We start from the raw sequence: 19,269 nt of genomic DNA, 5'->3' as shown, positions 1-19,269 counted from the left end.
GGACTTCTCCGACCCGAGCTGAGCAAAACACGGCCGCGGCTCGGTCTCAAGTCTGCTGACACGTGCTGATGCAACTCGGCTGTTAGTGAGCTCGAGAAATCGACTTCAACACTGATAGACGTGATATTGCGTGAGCCTGCCCGGAATCGACTTCTCGGTTCCATTTCACCATCCTGACGGATGCATGTGGATTGATTGTGGAAATAGGTGACGACACCAGATGATAGTGACTGAGATTCGACCGGGAAAGCATCTTCACCGATAAATTTCTGTGACGTGCTCGTTCCTCGTCCGAAGTGTGGGAGACAGCATAAGATGACAAGTGAGCTCCGATTTGTTTCGCTGATTCATTTAATCCTTTTCCTCCTTCAGAGGAATCGCTACGGGAGTGGCTATGATACGGAGTCGGTTTTGGCGATTTCGAATCGCGGGGACTTCGCATTGCTTCGGGGGCTTAGTTTGAGATACTGGAAACGTGGAATATACATATGTTGGAGGAGCATAGAGTGTTTCCCGCAAAATTGTTCCTTCCCTGAGTCAAATGTATGCGTGTAGAATTTCCGGAACCTTAACGGCAGCCGGAACCGGCGACAAGCAAAGAGAAGGAGATCTGACGGGAAGGATGGGAACGAACACGTATTTTCACTCGGAGGAGTTATCGTTGGCGTTTCGTGAGCGCAGGGTTGTGTTGGCGGCCATCGACCCGCTCGTTGAGTCTCCTGAAGAACCTTAGAAAGCGACCGCGTCGGATACATCTGAAAGGTTCTGATCTCGACTCTTATCTCGGGGCGATCTCCAGAGCCTCGGAATGTCTCGATTTCGCCCAGCGTCCTCCGCAGAGCTCGAGCCAGTTTCTTCTCCCCGTATCGAGCTACTTCCTGGCTCGTCTGCAAATGTTATTTCCTCGTTCGAGACGGTGGATCCTCAGGCTCAAGGATTGGGTCTCGAGTTCTCCAACGCCATCGATCTCGATATCTCAATCCATCTTCGAAGACGGCACCAACGCCTGACCTATCAAATCGCAAAGGCTTATGCCCCGTCTGATCATCGCCTCGGGCTTTGCCGATAGCGAGTCTGTCCTCTGTACGCAGCAAAGGACGCGGTCGAGGTTCCCCCTGTCTCATCGTGGACTCGCAGATCATGAGAAATAACGGGACATAGGAGGCTGAGCTCCGCGACCTTGAGAGCTCGGGGTCCACGATCCCTCTGAGGGTAAAGCTGAATTCAGAAGTCACTCGGCATCTCGTAGAATGCTGCAGAAGAGATACCCGATCGGCAGAGACATGACTTCTCCCTTTGGACTGATTTGACGATTCGACTGATTGGGGAGGCGAGAAGCGACTCGAAGCTCGGGGTGATCGCGGGGGCATAAAACGACTTCGTCCTGTTTTCATCGGCTTCGTAGGGACATGGGCCTAGATTCCGCTTTTCCAGCATCGGGGAGGATGTGTATACCTAGTCGGAGTCATTTAATCCACCAATTTCTGGAGATTCGCGCACGCGGCATTCAGGTATCTGGGAGTCAAGGAGCTTCGGGCCGCGTAGCGCCGATCCCAGGCTCTCTCTCTCCGTTGAAAGCACAGACGGAGACCCTTGAAAATCCGCTCAAAACTCGTCATTGTCATCGACTGACTGACGTCAGTGACCCCACTAACATTGCCGTCATCGGCAATGGTATCGTTGGTCAGCTGCTTCTGGTAGGCGTTCCGCTCAATTTCAGTTTCAGAGACTTCGTCGCGAGAGGCGCCCCCTGTGGCCATCGTTGGCATCAACTTGCCCTGCTCTCTGTGTTGTCTAGTCGACACGGGTGTGCCTGCCGCAGTCATTCACTTCGGATCTGCTCGGCGGCACTGAAGTGATGTATGGGTTCTGTGAAATAAATAACTCCCTGTGCCGATGTTTTCCCTCTAGACAGTTCATCGGAACCGGTGTTTTACATCTGGATCAATTTCCCTCCTGTTCCCTGCTCTTCAACTCACACAATTAGATGACATGAGTTTGGAGTACGACGAACTCCCCCAGCTCGAAGTTGACGACTGCGAAAGCTCAAGTAAGGAGTGATGGCTCTCCCCCGGAGGGATCGAGCTCTCGGGCACATCCTGAGGACTGGTCGCTTAAGTACTGAGTCGGCGCAGCGAGTGAAAGACCGCCGGTGAGATCTGTCGGGTGGTGGCTGTCCGCGATCCACTGGTCTTGTGACGTTGCGGTCTGTTATCCGCAGTCATGCGGTCAAGCCGATAGAGAAGCCGATCGATTCCTTCTGCATTCGGATAGGGAAAAGAGTGACGAATGAAGTCCGAAACGGATCGAGGACCTTCACACGAAAGGAATTCACTAGACGATAGCTTAGAACGTCCGGCGCGATTCCCCTTATCCGAAACATTCAATGCCAGTCCAGGGTCCTGTTAGTTCAGCTTCTTCTGAACGAGAAAGCTGATCGGCTTCGAGCATCCCTGGCTGACTTAAGCGACATCGATCTTAGCTAGATCATGTTCATGCTTCCGAAATCGTTCCACGGAGCCAGTTTGCCCGGAGTGGTCTAGGAGTTTGCATTCTTGAGATAGGTAGCTGATCCGTTTCGCTACCTCGCGAGCAGAACGCGGAAGCGCGCAGCGGCATGAGAAGTCGCGCTACGAGTCTGGAAAAAAATTGCGCCGTTCTGCGATGAAGTTTCCTCGCGTTTTCACTTCGAGCAGACGTGTCTCGGATCTCGGACGAGCGATGCGATTCGATTCCCTTGCCATTGAATCCTGGCCCGACACTGCCGGAACTCGGAGGAGCAACCACCTGTATCCCGGATCAGCGCGATCGTGCTACCATGGTTCATGATTTGGGTTTCTCGTTCGCAGGTGAAGAGGCTGCGTCGAAGGCGGACACTGAGAGCGTCACGGAGCAGCGAGAGCGATATGGTAGTCGATTGGAGGGAATTCTATACTGCATCGGTTTCGCCGTCGGACTCGGAGATGTTTGGCGCTTCCCCTTCCTTGCTTACCAGAATGGCGGAGGTGACAGCCAGATAGAAATCCAGATTGTATATCTCATTGGAATCATTTCCTCAGATCGTTTCTTGAGATGTATGTATCTACTCCCCAGGAGCGTTTTTCTTCGCGTATATCGTCCTGATGTTCATCATGGCTATACCGCTCTACACCATGGAGCTCATGATCGGACAGTTCTGCAGCCGAGGACCGATAGAAGTTTGGAAATGCATGCCAATAGCGAAAGGTTCGTCATCAGCAATGGTTTTCGATCAGCTCCTCATTCCAGTGGAGCAAGGTTTCAAGGGAGGCGTCATTCGTGAACGAATGTCATTGGATAGATATTCTGACTGCCTCTAAATTTCAGGAATCGGCTTTGCCATGGTTACAGTCTCGTTACTGGTATCAATCTACTACAATGTTATCCTGGCGTACACATTGTATTATCTAGCTCAATCCTTCCGGTGGGTCCTGCCTTGGGCAGTCTGTCGCGATTGGTGGAACACGGACAAGGATACATGCTTTGTTCATGATAAAGGTGACTCGAGGGATATAATCGAACGCGGAGGATGGAGGGAACCGAGTCGATTCGCATTACTCCTGACACTCCCAGCTGCTCAGCTCGACTGAGAACCTACGCATCGCACTACGAATCTTCGCTAAAATTTTTTCCTCTGCAGATTTGGTCCTGTGCAAAAGTGTTCCATGGCTTCTGTACAGCAAGTACGCGAGCACCAATTTGACAGGACAGACAGTGTCGATATCCCTGGATGACTCAGGCAGTCCATTCAAAGTGCCGCTGGTCGAGTACGCCACTCTGATGCTTAACTGTAGCAATGCGACGATGTCGGCCGCCGAAATGTTCTGGGAGCGGGAGGTTCTCGAGCTCTCATCTGGAATTTCAGAAATAGGGGGTCTGAAATGGGACTTGGTCGCCTGTCTCTTCGCGAGCTGGGTCATCGTGTTCCTATGTTTGATCAGAGGCGTATCTTCTTCTGGCAAGGTTAGGAGCTTCAGCGAAGCTTCCCATTTCCCTCTGCGACGCTGGAAATGAAATCCTGGCTTAGAGAGATCTTTGTTTCTGTCAAGAGGTCCCAACTGAACTTTCCGTCGTAGGTGGTGTACTTCACGGCGACGTTCCCATACGTTGTCCTGACGATCCTTCTCGTGAAAGGCGTTACTCTCGATGGTGCAAGCAGGGGATTGGAATACTTCTTAGTTCCCGATTTCGGCAAGCTCACGTCGCTGACCATATGGCGTCGAGCCGCTGAACAATTATTCTACTCCCTGGCGATCGGCTGGGGTGGACTCATCATGAGCGGGAGCTACAACAGCTTCCGCACTGTCACTACGGTGTGAGTTGACATTGTAGAAGCAAATGCGATACGAGCGATCGTCCGCTAAAGAGTTTCAAACGAATCAATCTTTCACCAGGGACTCGATTATTGTGATAATTGCTGATCTTATCACATCCTTCCTCGGAGGCATCGCTATCTTCTCAGTCGTGGGCTACATGTCGGTGACGTATGGAGTTCCGATCGAAGAAGTGGCCAAACAAGGTCAAGGACTTGCGTTCGTCGCGTATCCGGAGGCTTTGACGACCTTCTGGTTCCCCCAATTATGGTCTGTGATTTTCTTCGTCATGCTGTATCTACTCGGTATTGATTCAGAGGTAAGTATCCCTCGATGTGATCGGAGAAGCACCTCGAACTCGGAACACTTTGCTCAATGACGTATCATACGCGTGGGAAATAATTTTCGACATCATTCCAGTTCCCTCTAGTGCAGACAGCTCTGACAGTCCTATCAGACGCTTTTCCTGTTTTGCGGCGCCACAGGGCTCTCACAGCCTTCTTGACGTGCGTGGTATGCTTCCTGCTGGGGTTGACCTGCGTCACGAGGGGCGGACAATACGTCCTGAACTTACTGGATTATTACTGTGCCGGTGTTTCACTCCTAGCCATAGCGACCGCTGAGGTTGTCGCAATTATGTGGCTCTACGGTGAGTACACTCCGTGTGCAGAGAATAGAGATGTTTGCATAGATCGAGAAAAGACCACCGAGCATCGATGTTTCATGATAGATCAGAATAATCGGATGATATCTTATTATTTTCAGGTGTCAAACAATTCTCGAATGATGTTGAGTTCATGCTCGGATCGAAACCCAATATTCTGTTCCGTTTGTCGTGGACGATATTCTCACCGGTCATCTTGATGGTTCTCATCGGCTTCTATTTCTTCGAATGGACACCGATCGTTTACAACAATAAGGAGCCGTATCCTGCATGGGCAGACTATCTGGGTCTGGCCTTGACCGCATTCTCGATCGTCCAGATTCCGATCGTCGCCCTGTTTGTGCTATTCAGGAAGAAAGTGAGGAACTGTTCTGATAAATACGTGTGCCGATCCTCAATTCCGATGGAATGGCTGAAAAAAAACAGCCAATATTTCATTGCGCTCCGAAACGAAACTGTGTTCCTCCATTTGCAGAACATATCCGAAGCTTTCCAACCCCATGAAACGTGGGGACCTGGGGAAAAACAGCTCCTGAAGGCATACAAGAAATTCAAGAACGACTTTGAAGACCTGGAGCTGCGCCATCGAGAGGTTAAAGGGGATGACCAGTGAAGGTTCGGAGAGGCATCCGATCCGCTCCTCGGAGCATCTCAACGAAAACCAAAGGACTTCAGAGATTAAGCCTTGTAAACTCCAGTTTTTATATAATATATACATAGGCCGCGGGCTAGTTTTCCGGAGACCATTTCACCCTCACTCTGTTGCAAATAGTGTGCTGTCTTCCGTACAGGACGTGATTCGCCGCCGTGTTTATGCGATTCAGTCCTCCACAATCATCTACATTTACATATATCTCGCATCCCCTCTGTACGATCAGAAACGAGTTTTTTACCGGGGCGTGTTAATCAGTTCGATGCCTGGGTACTCTTAGCTGGCAAATGGAGCTGGATACCTATTCCATACGTGGCCAAAGATTTTGGGGATTTCGGCAGTCGTCCCTTGTCCTTGGATCGACTCGCCCTCGAATCTGTTCCCACACAGTCTGTACGTATGTATCACCGAAAACAAGCTTTTCGATGAGTGAGTGCGAAGAATAAAGTCGGAAAAGTGCAATCACGAATGTCAATGTCCTCGAGAGGCCCAAAACTTCTTCAGCTGATTTCAGATTCCGAGAGAGATCCCCTCGGAACCCTTCGTAAATTTCATCCTTTACTCGAACGGAGTTCAATTCCGGAGCCGATTGAGCGCGACAACCTGCATCTGACCGCATTCGTATCCAGCCCTTCCTTTATTGGTGTTCTGACTCGACTCGCCATCCTTCGGATCCGGATTCCGATACTTCTGACTCGCCACAATAATTATAGATCATGATTCTGTCTTGAAATTCGAAAAGGTTCCAGCGTCGGCACTAGCTTCCGCAGCATCAGCATTCTTCGAGCCGTTGGGCATAAATTTCCGACACCAAATCCGAGAGGAGAAGTGCATGGTATGGCACAATGGAGTGCGATCGAAACCTTGCATCTGCCTTGCAGGCAAGATGGCGGGTCCCCTGAGCGCAGAGCACATGCATACGGAGCTGAGAGCTGATCTGGGAGTCTCGGTGCAGCCTCAGCATCGTAGTGAGTCGTGACCCTCGGCACGATCCCGCTAAAAGTAATTCGCTCGCTGCAGCATCGAGTCGGATAGCGGTCCGTGTCAGGGAGAATACCCTACACCTGCTCCATTCGCCAATTCTCCAGGGGAGACGAATCGATGAGGACCTCTTCCATTAATCTCGAGGTTTCGTATCACGACGGCGCGGCACGAGTCTGAAATAGACATCTCGGGGACTTCCATCCGCAAAGTGCGTCTCATTATTCGTCGGCGAGCACAACAATTCCAGGTGGTCGATCCGCTGGCAACTGCAGCACATTTTCGACTGCGAGCGGGATATTGCCCGATGACGTCCACCACGGCGGACACAAACTTCGAAAGTGAGTCACATATGAATGTATTCCGATCTAATATTCTTTCCGATGATGCTTTGAGTTCCATGGACGGTGAGTGTATTCTAAGCTCGAGACTGAGTGAGATGAAATACAGCTCATGTTTGGGGCTCTAGACTCTTCCGACTATCTATGCGTCTACATAGCCGTCGAACTATGACGGATACTTGAAAACAAGGGAGGTCTTTTAATTTCGGTTACCGCGATCATAATCCGAGCGTCGCGGTTCGAGCGATCGCCATGTAGCGAATACACGTTGCCCTAGAACAATAACTTGGGGAAATCGCGTCCGAATATGAGCTTTCGGCTCCCCGAACTCCGGGAGCGAATCCCAAGGTCTCAAATGGATTGTTCTGAGGGTTTCATCTCAATATAGAATTCTTAGCGGGAAGGTCCCTCCCATGAACTTGAAGCACGAATCGTAGACGTAACCGATCATCACTGATCTCGCTCCCGATAACTGCATTTTCCAGTCGACAGAGTTGTCCCGAAAGATGGCCGCAGGACAACGTCAGAAGGGAGAGAGCGATTCGGCAGCCGGTTGGAGGGAATTCTGTACTGCATCGGGTACGCGGTCGGTCTCGGAGACATTTGGAGATTCCCATTCCTGGCTTATCAAAATGGAGGCGGTGAGTTCTCGAACTTCTCTGTTTTTCAGATCTCTTCACATTCCCCGCCCCTAGCGAGACTACACAGATATTCTCACAGAGTCAGACATCGACTGCCGTTCCTTCTCGCCAGACAGTATCTGGAGTTTCAATCAACGAACATGTAGATGATAAGATTCCATGGGCGAAGCCAGCGACGAGACTGCATCGGTACTCGACATGACGAATATTTCCAGGAGCTTTCTTCTTCGCATACATCCTACTCATGTTCGTGATGGCCATTCCGCTCTATATCATGGAGCTCTCGATCGGGCAGTTCTCTAGCCGAGGGCCAGTAGAAGTTTGGAGATGCTTGCCGATTGCGAAGGGTTCGTATTATTATTGGAGTTATTATTATTAGACTTACCAAGGAGTACCTCAAGAATGCGCAAGTCTCATCGATTCACCCGAAAGCTTAGAAGAGCCTCCAATATTACAGGGATCGGCTTCGCGATGGTAACAATGTCGTTGCTTGTAGCGATCTACTATAATGTGATTTTGGCTTACACGCTATATTATTTGGTGCAGTCCTTCCGCTCAGTTCTCCCTTGGGCCGACTGCCATGATCGGTGGGGAAGTGCCAACGAGAGATGTTTCGTACGGAACAGAGGTACTCCCTTGGAAGAATATCAGGGATCTATTCTTCTGAAGAATCTTCACAAGTCCGGGATCAATGATCTCGAGGAATAAGAGCCGGTCTGCAATTCTTGCAGACGTCATCCTCTGCACGAATGTTCCGAGGCTGCTCTATAATGAGTACGGGGGCACCAACATCACCGGGGAATCTTTTCCGATCTCTCTGCAGAATCCAGGAGCCACGTTCGAGGCTCCCCTGAAAGATTTCTCCCTTCTGATGGCGAACTGCAGCAATGCGACAAGCTCCGCTGCGGAAATGTTCTGGGAGCGAGATGTGCTAGATCTCTCTTCTGGGATATCTGAAGTTGGCGGCTTGAAATGGGATTTGGTGGCTTGCCTCTTCCTGAGCTGGGTCATTGTGTTCCTCTGCCTCATCAAAGGCATCTCGTCGTCGGGGAAGGTGTGAAATTGAATTCGTTTGCGCCATGCTGTCAGCTCGATCTTCCTCGAGGTCGTATTGACGCTGTTCTCATGAATATGTCTCTCCCGCTAGGTTGTATACTTCACCGCCACCTTCCCTTATGTCGTGCTGACGATTCTCCTCGTGAAAGGACTCACATTGAATGGTTCGCTGCGCGGCTTGAAATACTTCTTGGTCCCCGACTTCGAAAAGCTCAAATCCTTCACACTTTGGCGTAGAGCAGCAGAGCAATTATTTTTTTCGGTTGGGATCGGTTGGGGAGGACTCATCATGAGTGGGAGCTATAACAAATTTCGCACAGACGCAAGCTCGTAAGTGATGACCACTGACAAATCATCTCAGCCCGCCGTATTGAGCATGCATTCACTATGTTCCCGCCCAGAGCGGCATCTTTTCGCGTAATCATGACTCTCATCGAGGGCGTTGGCAATCGATGGTCCAACTGGGAGCGATAGGGTTGCTCCGTAAGGCGATGGCTTCAATACTTCGGGGAATCAGTCCTGTTTAATCTTTATTTCAGTTTCTCGATCATTGTGATTCTCGCTGATCTCATCACATCCTTCCTGGGGGGAATCGCTGTCTTCTCGGTTCTTGGCTACATGTCGGAAACGTACGGGGTCCCTATCGAAGATGTGGCCAAACAAGGACAGGGTCTCGCATTCGTTGTGTTCCCAGAGGCTCTCACGACTCTCTGGTTACCTCAGTTATGGTCCGTGATCTTCTTCGTAATGCTGTTTTTACTCGGGATCGATTCCGAGGTGAGCTTCCTAATTTTGTCTCGCGCGAGTGTCTCAGGAACCGCTTCCAAATCAGGGACTTGCTATTATTGAGCGCTAGTCTGGACCTGAATGACGCTGACCACGCTGAGATATGATCGATTGAGATCTGAAACCTTCGATTTTCAGTTCCCTCTGGTGCAGACCGCTCTCACTGTTTTTTCGGACGCTTTCCCCATAATGCGTCGCCATCAAGCTCTAGCGGCGTTTCTGACCTGCACGGTTTGCTTTGCGATTGGACTCACTTGCGTGACAAGGGGTGGTCAATACGTTCTGAATCTGTTCGATACGTACGCTTCAGGAGTGTCTCTTTTAGCGGCTGGGGCTGCCGAAACCATTGCGATTATGTGGTTCTACGGTGAGAAGACGAGCTCCCAGAAGATATTCCGGTATACCGCGGGGACCTTCTGAACGAACTCCCGAGCAGTAGAAGGATGATCCATGTGGTCCTTCCTCTAAAAATCCATGTGTCTCTAGGTGTCAACAAATTCTCGGATGACATTGAGTTCATGGCTGGGAAGAAGCCGAACATATTTATAAGGATATCTTGGACGGTGATTTCTCCTCTCATCCTTGTCGGGATCATCGGCTGCTACTTCTATGAGAGGACACCTATTCTCTACAACAACAAGGAATCGTATCCCGCCTGGGCGGATCACTTGGGGCTAGCCTTGGCTGCTTTCTCGTTTATACAGATTCCCATCGTTGCGATCCTAGTTGTGATTCAGAAGAGAGTGAGTGGTCATCAAGTTTTCTATGAAGTTCCGTGCCCCTCTCGCGATCTTAGTCTAGGAGTCATTTGCGGAGATGCGATCCTGGGGAATGGCGTTTATTCGATTCCCATATGGCTACATTCGACAATTTTGAGCAGCGAGCGGGTAACTGAATCATGTTTTTTTTTGACAATTTCAGAGCATAACGAAGGCTCTCCAACCGCACGAGATGTGGGGTCCGGGAGATGATGAACTCCTGGAGGAATACAAGCGGTTCAAGGAGATCAAAGCCCCTCTTCGTCATCGCCATTCACACGGAAATAACTGAATGTTCATCATCCCAACTGACGATGAGATGATCTGTTGCCACGTCCACACTCTCCCGAATTACTCACAGTTGCGCAGGGCTATAGCGGCCCCTCCTCAGTGGCTCGAGTGCGAGTCTTCTATTGTGGGTAGAGATAGATGTCTCCACTCTATCACGGGGATGACGCTTGTACTTGATCAAGATCGATCAGGACCACCTTCCTCTTTCTGTACGGAGATCATCATGGTCTTCCGTAATAAGTAATAAACGATTCATCGAAGATTCACGAGTCCTCCGACGTTTTGAGAAGTCCCGCAGAACGAGGGAAAGCTCTGAAGGTTCTCCATCTAGCAAGACGCATAAGTAGTGTCGGAGATGATAGAGCTCAAGGAGAATAGTCAAAAATGAGTATTTAGAGATCGATTTCGCTATGCCGACACTGAGCCGGTGATTCTTTCTGAATGACTGCTCCAGCAGAATTCAGCTTTTCGAGCTTCTGCTGATCGAGATGAAACCGGATAAATGAAAGTTGGCGGTTGGCGAACGAAGCTGTCTTGAGATATAGGAGCCGTATTGCCATGGACAACCTATCCTGGAGCCCCAATCAAGAGCAGTTTGAAAATCTCTGTCGTCACTCAAAGAGATTAGGTCTCGTGTGGAAGGATGTCACAAGCGGCGGAGCGAAGATCTCGCCTCTCGAGCCCTGCCGCTCCTCGGAATGATGCCTCCGAAGATGAGGGAAGGTCGTCGTGAGGATGGTGTCCATTGCATTAGCTCGATGCCCTCTTACGAAGTAATTCCTGCACCTCTGTTCATCAGTGGGGCTTCTGAGGCAATATTGTGGAGAAAAGCCTCTCGGATGAGCCGTGAGGAGTCCGGCGGGACTGCCCGATTCCATCGAGCTGCCAGGCAAAGATCATTGGCATGGTCGCTGTCACATAACTCATAACCGAGCTCCGACAAAAGTCGATTTCGATTTGGAGAGTTTTCCCCCGCTCCTGCTGCAGAAGATATTCCTGACGATGTTTGTCGGCTCTTACTCGGTCCCTTGCTCTAGGAGAAACTATTCTTCAAGGGACAATATGTGGACTTCAGACTCTCAGACAAGGTCCCCTTCCTCTCTGCATCGAGGATTTCCCTCCGGAAACAAAACCTTTAGTGGAAACATCGAGTGGCCCGCTTTCAAACGAAAATTTGCGGGCTCGGTCCACGAACACTCTAGTGCCTTCTCCTTGCGTGACAAATCGGATCCACCCTCTCGGTATGCGCGCTGAGCTCTCTGCGCGCATTGTGGTTGCGGCGATCGCTCGCTGTTGACATCGCTAGCAGACGGAAAATGCCTTGTGCTCGGATTTTCTTGTTGATCTTGCGATCACCTGGTCCTGGTGTAGATGAGACTCGCGCCTTGGTCAGTCTGCGGACTGGGAGGTGGATGAGAGAGCTATTGCGGTCATGTGGACCGCCAGGAGGTCTGGCTTGGCCTGTTTCGCGAAGCGGCGGCTTGCGTCGAATTCTGGACTCCTTCGCGTGGTGAAGACACACAATTCAGTCGAAGCTCTAAAGCACAGAGATCCACCCAACGCGGATCTGCTCATAGAGGACCAAGACGTGCTCGCTCCGGTAGGACAAACGTCTGGAAACATTCGGCTCTGCTCGTAATGACGCCGAGCGTTTACCGCCAAGAGCGTCCGACCCGGCCCGCTCTAATTCGTGCTTCTTCCGCAGGAACCACATCATGTAAACAAAGTGGGGAGGATCGCTCGAATCCTATTATGTGATGAAGAGAGACTCCAGTCGATACTCAAAGAGTATCCAGAAATCACAGAGAAACCTGCCTCGCGACTCGAGTGGACCGCGCGGATCCTCAGGTCGAACTACCCTGTAGATAGAATCCTCAGGTCGGTGACTGACGGTGATTTGAGGTTCGGGGAAAGAGCTCCAAGACCGATCCTCGCGTCATGCGACTCAACATCCCTTGCTTATCCAGTTCAATGGAGCCAAATCGAGCTCTTCCCATCAATTTATTGATATTACAGATTCCCATCGGTTCTGAACCTCTCGTGGCGACTAGTGGAGAACCGTCGCGAGGTCCTCAATGAAATAGGCTTCCAAAATATCGACCCCGTTCCTGCTCTTGTTCTGTTCGACGAGCTCTGTGAGATGTCACTATTCGAGCTGAACAGGTGAGCTTCTTATCCAAGTTAGGATTCCGATGTGGAAGCTCGGCGTTTCCGCCCGAGACGATACGGAGAAAATGAGATCGACCGACTCATTTACGAACGGTTAATCTTCTTTCCGCAGACGGAAATTCATATCCGCCCCGAATCTCCTAGCCAGAATGGTGTCCTGCATCGAGAATCCCAGCCCCGGCCTCGAGTCGCATCTGAATTCCAAACTCAAAGGTCCAGGGGCTCTAACGCTCACTCTGGCAGCGTATCGATTCGCGCTTGTTCAGGAGTATCTGAGCTTTTCTATCGGAGATCTCAACATAACAGATTCGAAACTTAAAATGGTGGGTTCATTCTGCGGTCGTTTTTCCATGGGGTCGGGATCCCGGAAGCGAACCCTTTCACACCCCATATCGGAAATAACTGATCCGCAATCTGAATTTGCAGATAGCGAAACAAAGCATCGGTCTGCTCAGTTCTCGAGTGAATATCCTGCTGAATGACTTGCAGCTGGACAAGGCCTTCCTCAAATCTCAACCAAACTTATTCCTAGTGAATACCCACAATCTTCGGGACATCGTTGATAGGGTAAGATCTTCGATTCGTACTCGGATCAGTACGTTTCGGAGAGATGTCGGAAACATGGCCCTCCCCCGAGGAGGTTGAGCACAAGCACACTCTAATTTCAATCTTCTTCTAGTGTAAAACCTTAAACAATGTCGCGCTCCGGAACTTGGTTATGAGAAATCCGAAAATCCTGGCTATGAGTGCTGAAAGGCTCTGCGAATTAGAAGACATACTGCATGCTCGGCGCGTCAAGCCAGAGCTCTTGGAACACTTTCCTGAAATTTATAACATCAATCCGCAGTACCTCGCAACGCCAGCCAACAAAGACTACGGAGTGAGTTTCTCTCGCCTTTCGAAAAGCGATGTCGTGGCATCAAAGTGTCCGCCGCAGAGATCTCAAGTTTTCCTCCGACCCTTCAGAGCCTGGCCGAGAATGACACAGATATCTCGATGCGAGGTATGCATTTCCAAGATATCCTGCAACGAATCGCGCTCTACAAGGTGCGCCGTAGGACTAGGAGTCGGCGAGACTCTGAGCTGGAGATCGACTTAGTGTGGAGTAACAAGATGGACCAGGTTGTGGGATCCATCACTCGGTTGGTGAACGCCGATGACAAGGGGAGACAGGAAATCAGGAAAAATTGAGACGGAATCCATTTAGACACTTCGTCAGTACGAACTCCGTCGCTGAAACGACAAAGTTCCTTCTGGACGAGAATATTCTCAATAGAGACCAGATTATTTGCGAGCCATCCATCTGCCTGCGAAGCAAGGATGCTATCGCAAAAGGCTGGGATCTGATGCCCAAAGATCTTTACGAGCGTGTAAGTCAGGAGCTTCTTCCTTGAGCCAATTGACATTTGTCGATCTCCGAGTTTTTTCCGGCTGATGAGTGATGACACAGAATCGTTCCCGCTCGCAGGAACTTGGACCCGACTGGAGAAATAACATCTTCTTAGGCGAGATGCTGATTTACGAAATGGAGAATAATGGTCTCACCACGTTCCATAAAATACGGCAAGGCTCGACGTCAGACGATGAGAGCGAAGCGGGATCAGCCGATCAGGTACGACACAAAGAGCTCTGCCGGAGGATGTTGTATCCGGGACGGAATATGACTATCCCCGATGGCGTTCATCTCACGCGAAGGCATGGAGCCGGATGGATTTATCCACCTTTCGCGCTGAATTTGCGGGAATCGACAGTCCCATCTGCTGTCCATGTTTCAGGATTATAATTATTTTTTCGCCCCGACCCCAGACTTCAGACAGCGCTCCGGGGCAGGAAGAGTATTCAGATGACAAGCTGGCCAGTGATGTCGAGATAGAAAGCGATGAGAAGGAATCGGATACTTAGCGGGATGAGAAGAGAAAGAATACGGCCCGGCCGCGAAGGAGCACGGAGCTCATCGACGAACCGGAAGCAGGACTCTCGGAGCAGTACGGTCCGGTCAATGTCAACGGGCGGTGGATTGGTTCGGAGTCCGGATCGAATCGAGCTATCATCACGCCTCCTGCTTGTTTTTGTCTATATGTTTTTCCTCCGAGGAAAAACCTGTACAAAGATAGATGATCCATTTGTTGTAGAGAGGGAATAAACCGAAGTTTCCTCCTCTCGATCCACATTCGACTCATCACGATGACAAGCATTAGTCAATGTTCACGCAACTGACAAGAGTATCACGAAATATTGCTGTACTTCCTCAGTGCACAGATCGATCAATCAAATATCTTAACGGCGGAAGCAGGGTATATTCTTCAATTCTAAATACTTCCAGACTTCCAGAGCTGCGACTCCGAGATTCGTACCGAATATTTTGAGGTTCCAAGAGTTTTGAACGCGCTTTCCGCTTCAGAGCTCGCATATTATTATCGAAGCACTCCGGAGACCTGTATCGGTAAGTGAGCCGATTCTCGAGAGATACCTCTGAAATACGAAGATAGCCACGGTGTGCTCGAGAACGTCCCTGCGTGCCGTCCAGTCCTATGGAAGGCACGTCCGCACGTCTTGCAACGTTCAAACGCTGCCGGGGTTGTCATGGTTACCGATGACGTCGGCCGGTGTCTCCATCACTTGAAGAATTGGATCAGCTGCTGCGGTGTCTAAGAGAGCCGATCGTTAGAATCGGATAACTAGCATTGTGATTCGATCTCTCGTGGGATGGAGACCCGAGGGGGAATACAGAGGAGACAAGGATATACGTTCTGGAGTTTTTTGTGGCTCGGGATTTCGTGTGCTCTTTGGTACTTCCTCCAAGAATGGACGACTCCAGTAGTGCAAATACTGTGGATGGTCGGAAACTGCCTTGCTGTGATGTACTCCTTCCAACTTTGGGTGCTCCTCATGACCTTAAGGAGAGACCTGGGCGCTGGTGTCAATCAATTCAAAGCCAAGCGGGCGCTGAGGTCGCAAATTAATCGCAAGGCAACTGTAGCTCAGCTCTTTACCGAAACTGCTACACAGTACCCGGATAAACTGCTGATGTCGTCACCGAAATCTTCCTGGACCTTTTCCGAAGCGCGAGTGTTCACGAATCGAGTGGCGAATCACTTCCGAAGTCGAGGACTCAAAGCCGGCGATGAGGTCTGCCTCCTCATGGAGAACCGACCCGAATTCCTCATGATATGGCTCGGCTTGAGTAAACTCGGTCTGGTTACAGCGCTTATAAACTACAACATTAAGAGCAAGGCGCTGGCGCACTGCGTGAACGCCGTCAAAACCAAGGTTGTGATATTCAGTAATTCTCTGGCACCCTCATTGAGTTCTGCGTTGGGAGATGTAAATGACTCTGAATCGATTGAGTTCTACCATTTGGATAGCGGGAACGCTCCCGAGGTGGCCCTGAGAAGCGAATCTCTGCTCGATTGCCTCCAGCAGGCATCGACCGACGAGAAACTTCATCAAGGAAGCCCGAAGGATCGCCTCCTGTACATTTTCACCTCGGGTACGACGGGTTTGCCCAAAGCCGCCATCGTGACCAACTTGAGGTACATGTACGTGGCTGCCAACATGTTCTTCATGTGTCCCTTCAGAGTCGACGACAAAATCTACCTATCGTTGCCTCTGTATCACAACTCGGGCGGCACCCTAGGACCGGGACCGTGCCTGATCTACGGACTGAGCTGTCATATCGCACCGAAATTTTCCGCGTCGAACTTCTGGTCCGATTGTAAAAAATTTGACTGCACGGTCGCTCTGTACATAGGCGAAATGGTCAGGTATCTGTTGGCACAGCCAACTCGGGAAGCAGATGATACGCACAAGGTTCGATTGCTGTTCGGCCACGGAGCCCGGAAACAACTGTGGGAGGAATTCCGTCGACGTTTCAAGCTTGACGACATCAGGGAAATATACGGATCCACCGAGGGCAACGCCGGCCTCATGAACGTGGACAACAAGCCGGGAGCCATCGGTTTCTTATCAACTCCGTGTCGGATGAGTCGGACGCTCGCCCGAATCGTGATGCCGATGTTCGTCATCAAGATCGACCCGGAAACGGGCAAGCCTGTCCGAGATCATCGAGGCCTCTGCGTCGAGTGCAAGGCTCACGAGCCCGGAGAACTCATTGGATTGATCACATCGCAACCCGCGATGAAATTTGAGGGTTACGTCGATAGAAACGCAACGCAGAAGAAAATCTACACCGACGTTTTCCGGCATGGAGAGAACGCATTCGCCACGGGTGATATCGTTGTCTACGACGATCTCGGCTATGTGTTCTTCCAAGATCGTACGGGTGATACTTTCCGATGGAAGAGTGAAAACGTCTCTACGAACGAAGTCGAGAGCGTTATCGCGAAAATCATCGGTCTGACGGATGCCATAGTTTACGGGGTGGAGGTCGAGGGCACTGAGGGCAAAGCGGGAATGGTCGCCATTCTGATTAAGGAGAATCAAGATGAGATCGATCTGAGCGATCTTCTGAGACAAATGGATGAGAACCTGCCCGCTTACGCAGTGCCGCTCTTCGTGAGATTCACCCGACAAATCGAGTCGACCAGCACGCTGAAATATAAGAAAAACACCCTGGTCGATGAAGGTTTCAACCCCGCCAAGGTGAAAGACGCTTTGTTCTTCTTGGATCGTTCGAAGCAACAATATGTCCCGCTCGACGAGAATCTCTATAGTGAGATAGTTTCAGCCAAAGTACGTCTCTGAAATCTGCGTACATCTGAATTATCGTTTGCCGGCAGGCTCGGCGAGCGATGCTCGTTTGTTTGGCTCGTTCCTTGCCAGCCGAACTCGCGTACATATTCAAGTGGTTACAATATTTTCCGATAAGCGAGTTTTTTACGATGGTGCACCGAAAAAGACGACAAACCTTATATTCCATGGAACCGTTCGAAATTATGGGAGCAACGGTCCCCGAAAGCCCAAACCGAGAGGAAGGTCAGGGTGATATTTTTGACTCTGGGAGTTCTCAACTCCATAAGACGACCAATAAAAACGTGACGTATTCTTCTAACGGAAATCGATCGTTTAATTAACGGAAGTGGAAGCGTGAAAGAGGAGGCTTTAAAGTAAGAGATCTCCCCATAATTAGCAGATCACCCATAGAAGGCTGGAACGGAACCTCGTCAGGAATTGACGTCGTTTGGCCATCGGCGCCTTCTGATAGCTATTCGAGTCATCAGTCTGGAGCACAGCAGGACGGCGTTCCTCTCGATCTCCCTGAGCTCTTTGGGTGGAAAGCCAGGCAAAGACATTGACGATCCTCCGAATCTCTGTTATGCCTCGTGCTTTGCGGAGGAGAAGTCGTCGCCCATTCTCCTTTCCCCGATTGAGCCATGACGGATGTACGTGAGTGGCAACGTGAACGGATCATTTGAATAGCTTCCTTTTTTCTCGCGAAAAAAGTCGACTGTCTCCCGCGGACTCCTCCGGCGTCTTCCAAGCGGTCAGCTGAGCAGCCATGGAGTTGACTGGCTAGCGTAGAGGAACTTCATCGATTATTATTGTTACCGTTATCTTTGCGCGCATCGTCCACCCCAAAGCCCTCGTCGGTCGCTTCGATCGATCGCTTCGTGCACGGTCCTTCCCCCCGTCCACAATATTATCACCTCATTGACCGCGGTGGCATAAACCATAGACAATCACAGTCGCCGTCCACGAGCACTTAACCTTCGCCGTCGCATTCGACGCGCGATTTTCGCGGAGTTCCCCCGAATCTATTTGTGTCATCTATTCCTGCATTGTGGGTTGAATTGTTCCAATAGAGCGGCACACAAGACGACTGAAGAGCTTAAGCATTCTTCCGTCGCATCTCCAAAGACAGTATCGTTCACGGTTTCTTACATTCGGAGCAGAAAACGTGAAGGATTGAAATGCCTGGAGAGAATCTATTCTCATCCGTGTTCAATAGTCACTTTATTTCGAAAGGGAGGGCGAGTGGAGGGATCCTGTTGTTCCGTCTTCATGGATTTTGCGGGATATCCTCCAGGCAGAAGATAATACACATCATCGATTGTGAAGATTGGCGAAGTGCTTCACTGTCGGAGACATCGAGCAGTGAGGCTGTAGTCGGCCGTGTTTTGGGCTGATTCGGACATGTCGGACATAGAACAGACCTGATAGGCATTCCGAGAGCGCGTATACCTGCATCATAGGATTGGGAGCTGGATTTTGTAACCGATGTACCCATATAGATTTCGTGGCACCAAAACAGGATACCATCGAGAGCGGACCGCGTTTCCTGAATGTCAGTGTTTGAAAGGACAGGGTAGTATACCTTCAGATCATCCGCGGACAGTAGATAATTAATCTTGGCGGGGGATACTCCGCGAGGCTCGAACACGAAATGCAGGAAAGGGACGAGACAGTTCCCCTGGAGGACTCCCGACGGTGCCAGCTCCGTACTTAGGTTCCGTCAACCTAGACGTAGGATGAAGAATCCCTGAGAAGGAAGCCTGAAATCTAGACCCGAGAATGGCACAGTTGGAAGCTCGCTCGGGGTTATCGGCAATATGCGCATAGTAATCAAAGGAGTGCTGGATGGCCTTATCGTAGTGCAGCGCAATCGCAAGACTGAGAATACTCAGAGTGCACGATCGAGG

At 50.4% G+C, this 19,269-nt stretch overlaps 3 protein-coding genes and 1 non-coding gene across 4 annotated transcripts; all 4 read left to right on the top strand.

Annotated features, from left to right (window-relative positions):
- The first annotated feature begins 81 nt into the window (after positions 1–81).
- LOC108863659 (sodium- and chloride-dependent glycine transporter 2) lies at positions 82–6,106 on the top strand. Its single transcript, XM_018640066.1, has 10 exons — positions 82–322; positions 2,850–3,005; positions 3,094–3,225; positions 3,346–3,516; positions 3,659–3,981; positions 4,095–4,333; positions 4,413–4,650; positions 4,752–4,980; positions 5,097–5,353; positions 5,471–6,106. Exons 1-10 carry the CDS (start codon positions 316–318, stop codon positions 5,606–5,608), a joined length of 1,890 nt encoding a protein of 629 aa, XP_018495582.1. The 5' UTR covers positions 82–315; the 3' UTR covers positions 5,609–6,106.
- An 836-nt stretch (positions 6,107–6,942) lies between these two features.
- On the top strand, positions 6,943–10,502 carry LOC108864424 (sodium- and chloride-dependent glycine transporter 2). Its single transcript, XM_018640028.1, has 10 exons — positions 6,943–6,969; positions 7,455–7,610; positions 7,826–7,957; positions 8,068–8,238; positions 8,342–8,664; positions 8,758–8,996; positions 9,206–9,443; positions 9,591–9,819; positions 9,939–10,195; positions 10,374–10,502. The coding sequence occupies exons 3-10, from the start codon at positions 7,855–7,857 to the stop codon at positions 10,500–10,502; spliced, it is 1,689 nt and encodes a 562-aa protein (XP_018495544.1). The 5' UTR covers positions 6,943–6,969; positions 7,455–7,610; positions 7,826–7,854.
- Positions 10,503–11,849: 1,347 nt separating this feature from the next.
- On the top strand, positions 11,850–14,832 carry LOC100906997 (uncharacterized). The gene is made up of 10 exons (XM_018640027.1): positions 11,850–12,101; positions 12,207–12,379; positions 12,518–12,664; positions 12,783–12,993; positions 13,097–13,237; positions 13,350–13,550; positions 13,637–13,812; positions 13,878–14,040; positions 14,139–14,282; positions 14,477–14,832. The coding sequence occupies exons 1-10, from the start codon at positions 11,934–11,936 to the stop codon at positions 14,570–14,572; spliced, it is 1,620 nt and encodes a 539-aa protein (XP_018495543.1). The 5' UTR covers positions 11,850–11,933; the 3' UTR covers positions 14,573–14,832.
- A 458-nt stretch (positions 14,833–15,290) lies between these two features.
- LOC100901407 (long-chain fatty acid transport protein 4) lies at positions 15,291–17,677 on the top strand. The gene has a single exon (XR_001951197.2). It is a non-coding gene; the product is annotated as a long-chain fatty acid transport protein 4 (transcript).
- Positions 17,678–19,269: the final 1,592 nt, after the last annotated feature.

The sequence above is a fragment of the Galendromus occidentalis genome, unplaced genomic scaffold (assembly GCF_000255335.2).
Source record: "Galendromus occidentalis unplaced genomic scaffold, Mocc_1.1 scf7180000077471, whole genome shotgun sequence".
NCBI classification, from domain to species: domain Eukaryota; kingdom Metazoa; phylum Arthropoda; class Arachnida; order Mesostigmata; family Phytoseiidae; genus Galendromus; species Galendromus occidentalis.
Note: the sequence above shows the minus strand (reverse complement) of the source record. Positions and strands in the feature narration are given on the sequence as shown.

What these genes read in the sequence shown, in the direction of transcription:
- LOC108863659 (XM_018640066.1), top strand. An exon ending in TACTCGGTATTGATTCAGAG is followed by an intron (nt 4,651 to 4,751) that starts GTAAGTATCCCT and finishes ACATCATTCCAG; the next exon opens with TTCCCTCTAGTGCAGACAGC. An exon ending in CGCAATTATGTGGCTCTACG is followed by an intron (nt 4,981 to 5,096) that starts GTGAGTACACTC and finishes TATTATTTTCAG; the next exon opens with GTGTCAAACAATTCTCGAAT.
- LOC108864424 (XM_018640028.1), top strand. Translation starts at nt 7,855, where the DNA reads ATGTTCGTGATGGCCATTCCGCTCTATATCATGGAGCTCTCGATCGGG. An exon ending in ATGCTTGCCGATTGCGAAGG is followed by an intron (nt 7,958 to 8,067) that starts GTTCGTATTATT and finishes CCAATATTACAG; the next exon opens with GGATCGGCTTCGCGATGGTA. An exon ending in TAGTTGTGATTCAGAAGAGA is followed by an intron (nt 10,196 to 10,373) that starts GTGAGTGGTCAT and finishes TGACAATTTCAG; the next exon opens with AGCATAACGAAGGCTCTCCA.
- LOC100906997 (XM_018640027.1), top strand. Translation starts at nt 11,934, where the DNA reads ATGTGGACCGCCAGGAGGTCTGGCTTGGCCTGTTTCGCGAAGCGGCGG. An exon ending in CCTGTAGATAGAATCCTCAG is followed by an intron (nt 12,380 to 12,517) that starts GTCGGTGACTGA and finishes TTGATATTACAG; the next exon opens with ATTCCCATCGGTTCTGAACC. An exon ending in CAGATTCGAAACTTAAAATG is followed by an intron (nt 12,994 to 13,096) that starts GTGGGTTCATTC and finishes CTGAATTTGCAG; the next exon opens with ATAGCGAAACAAAGCATCGG.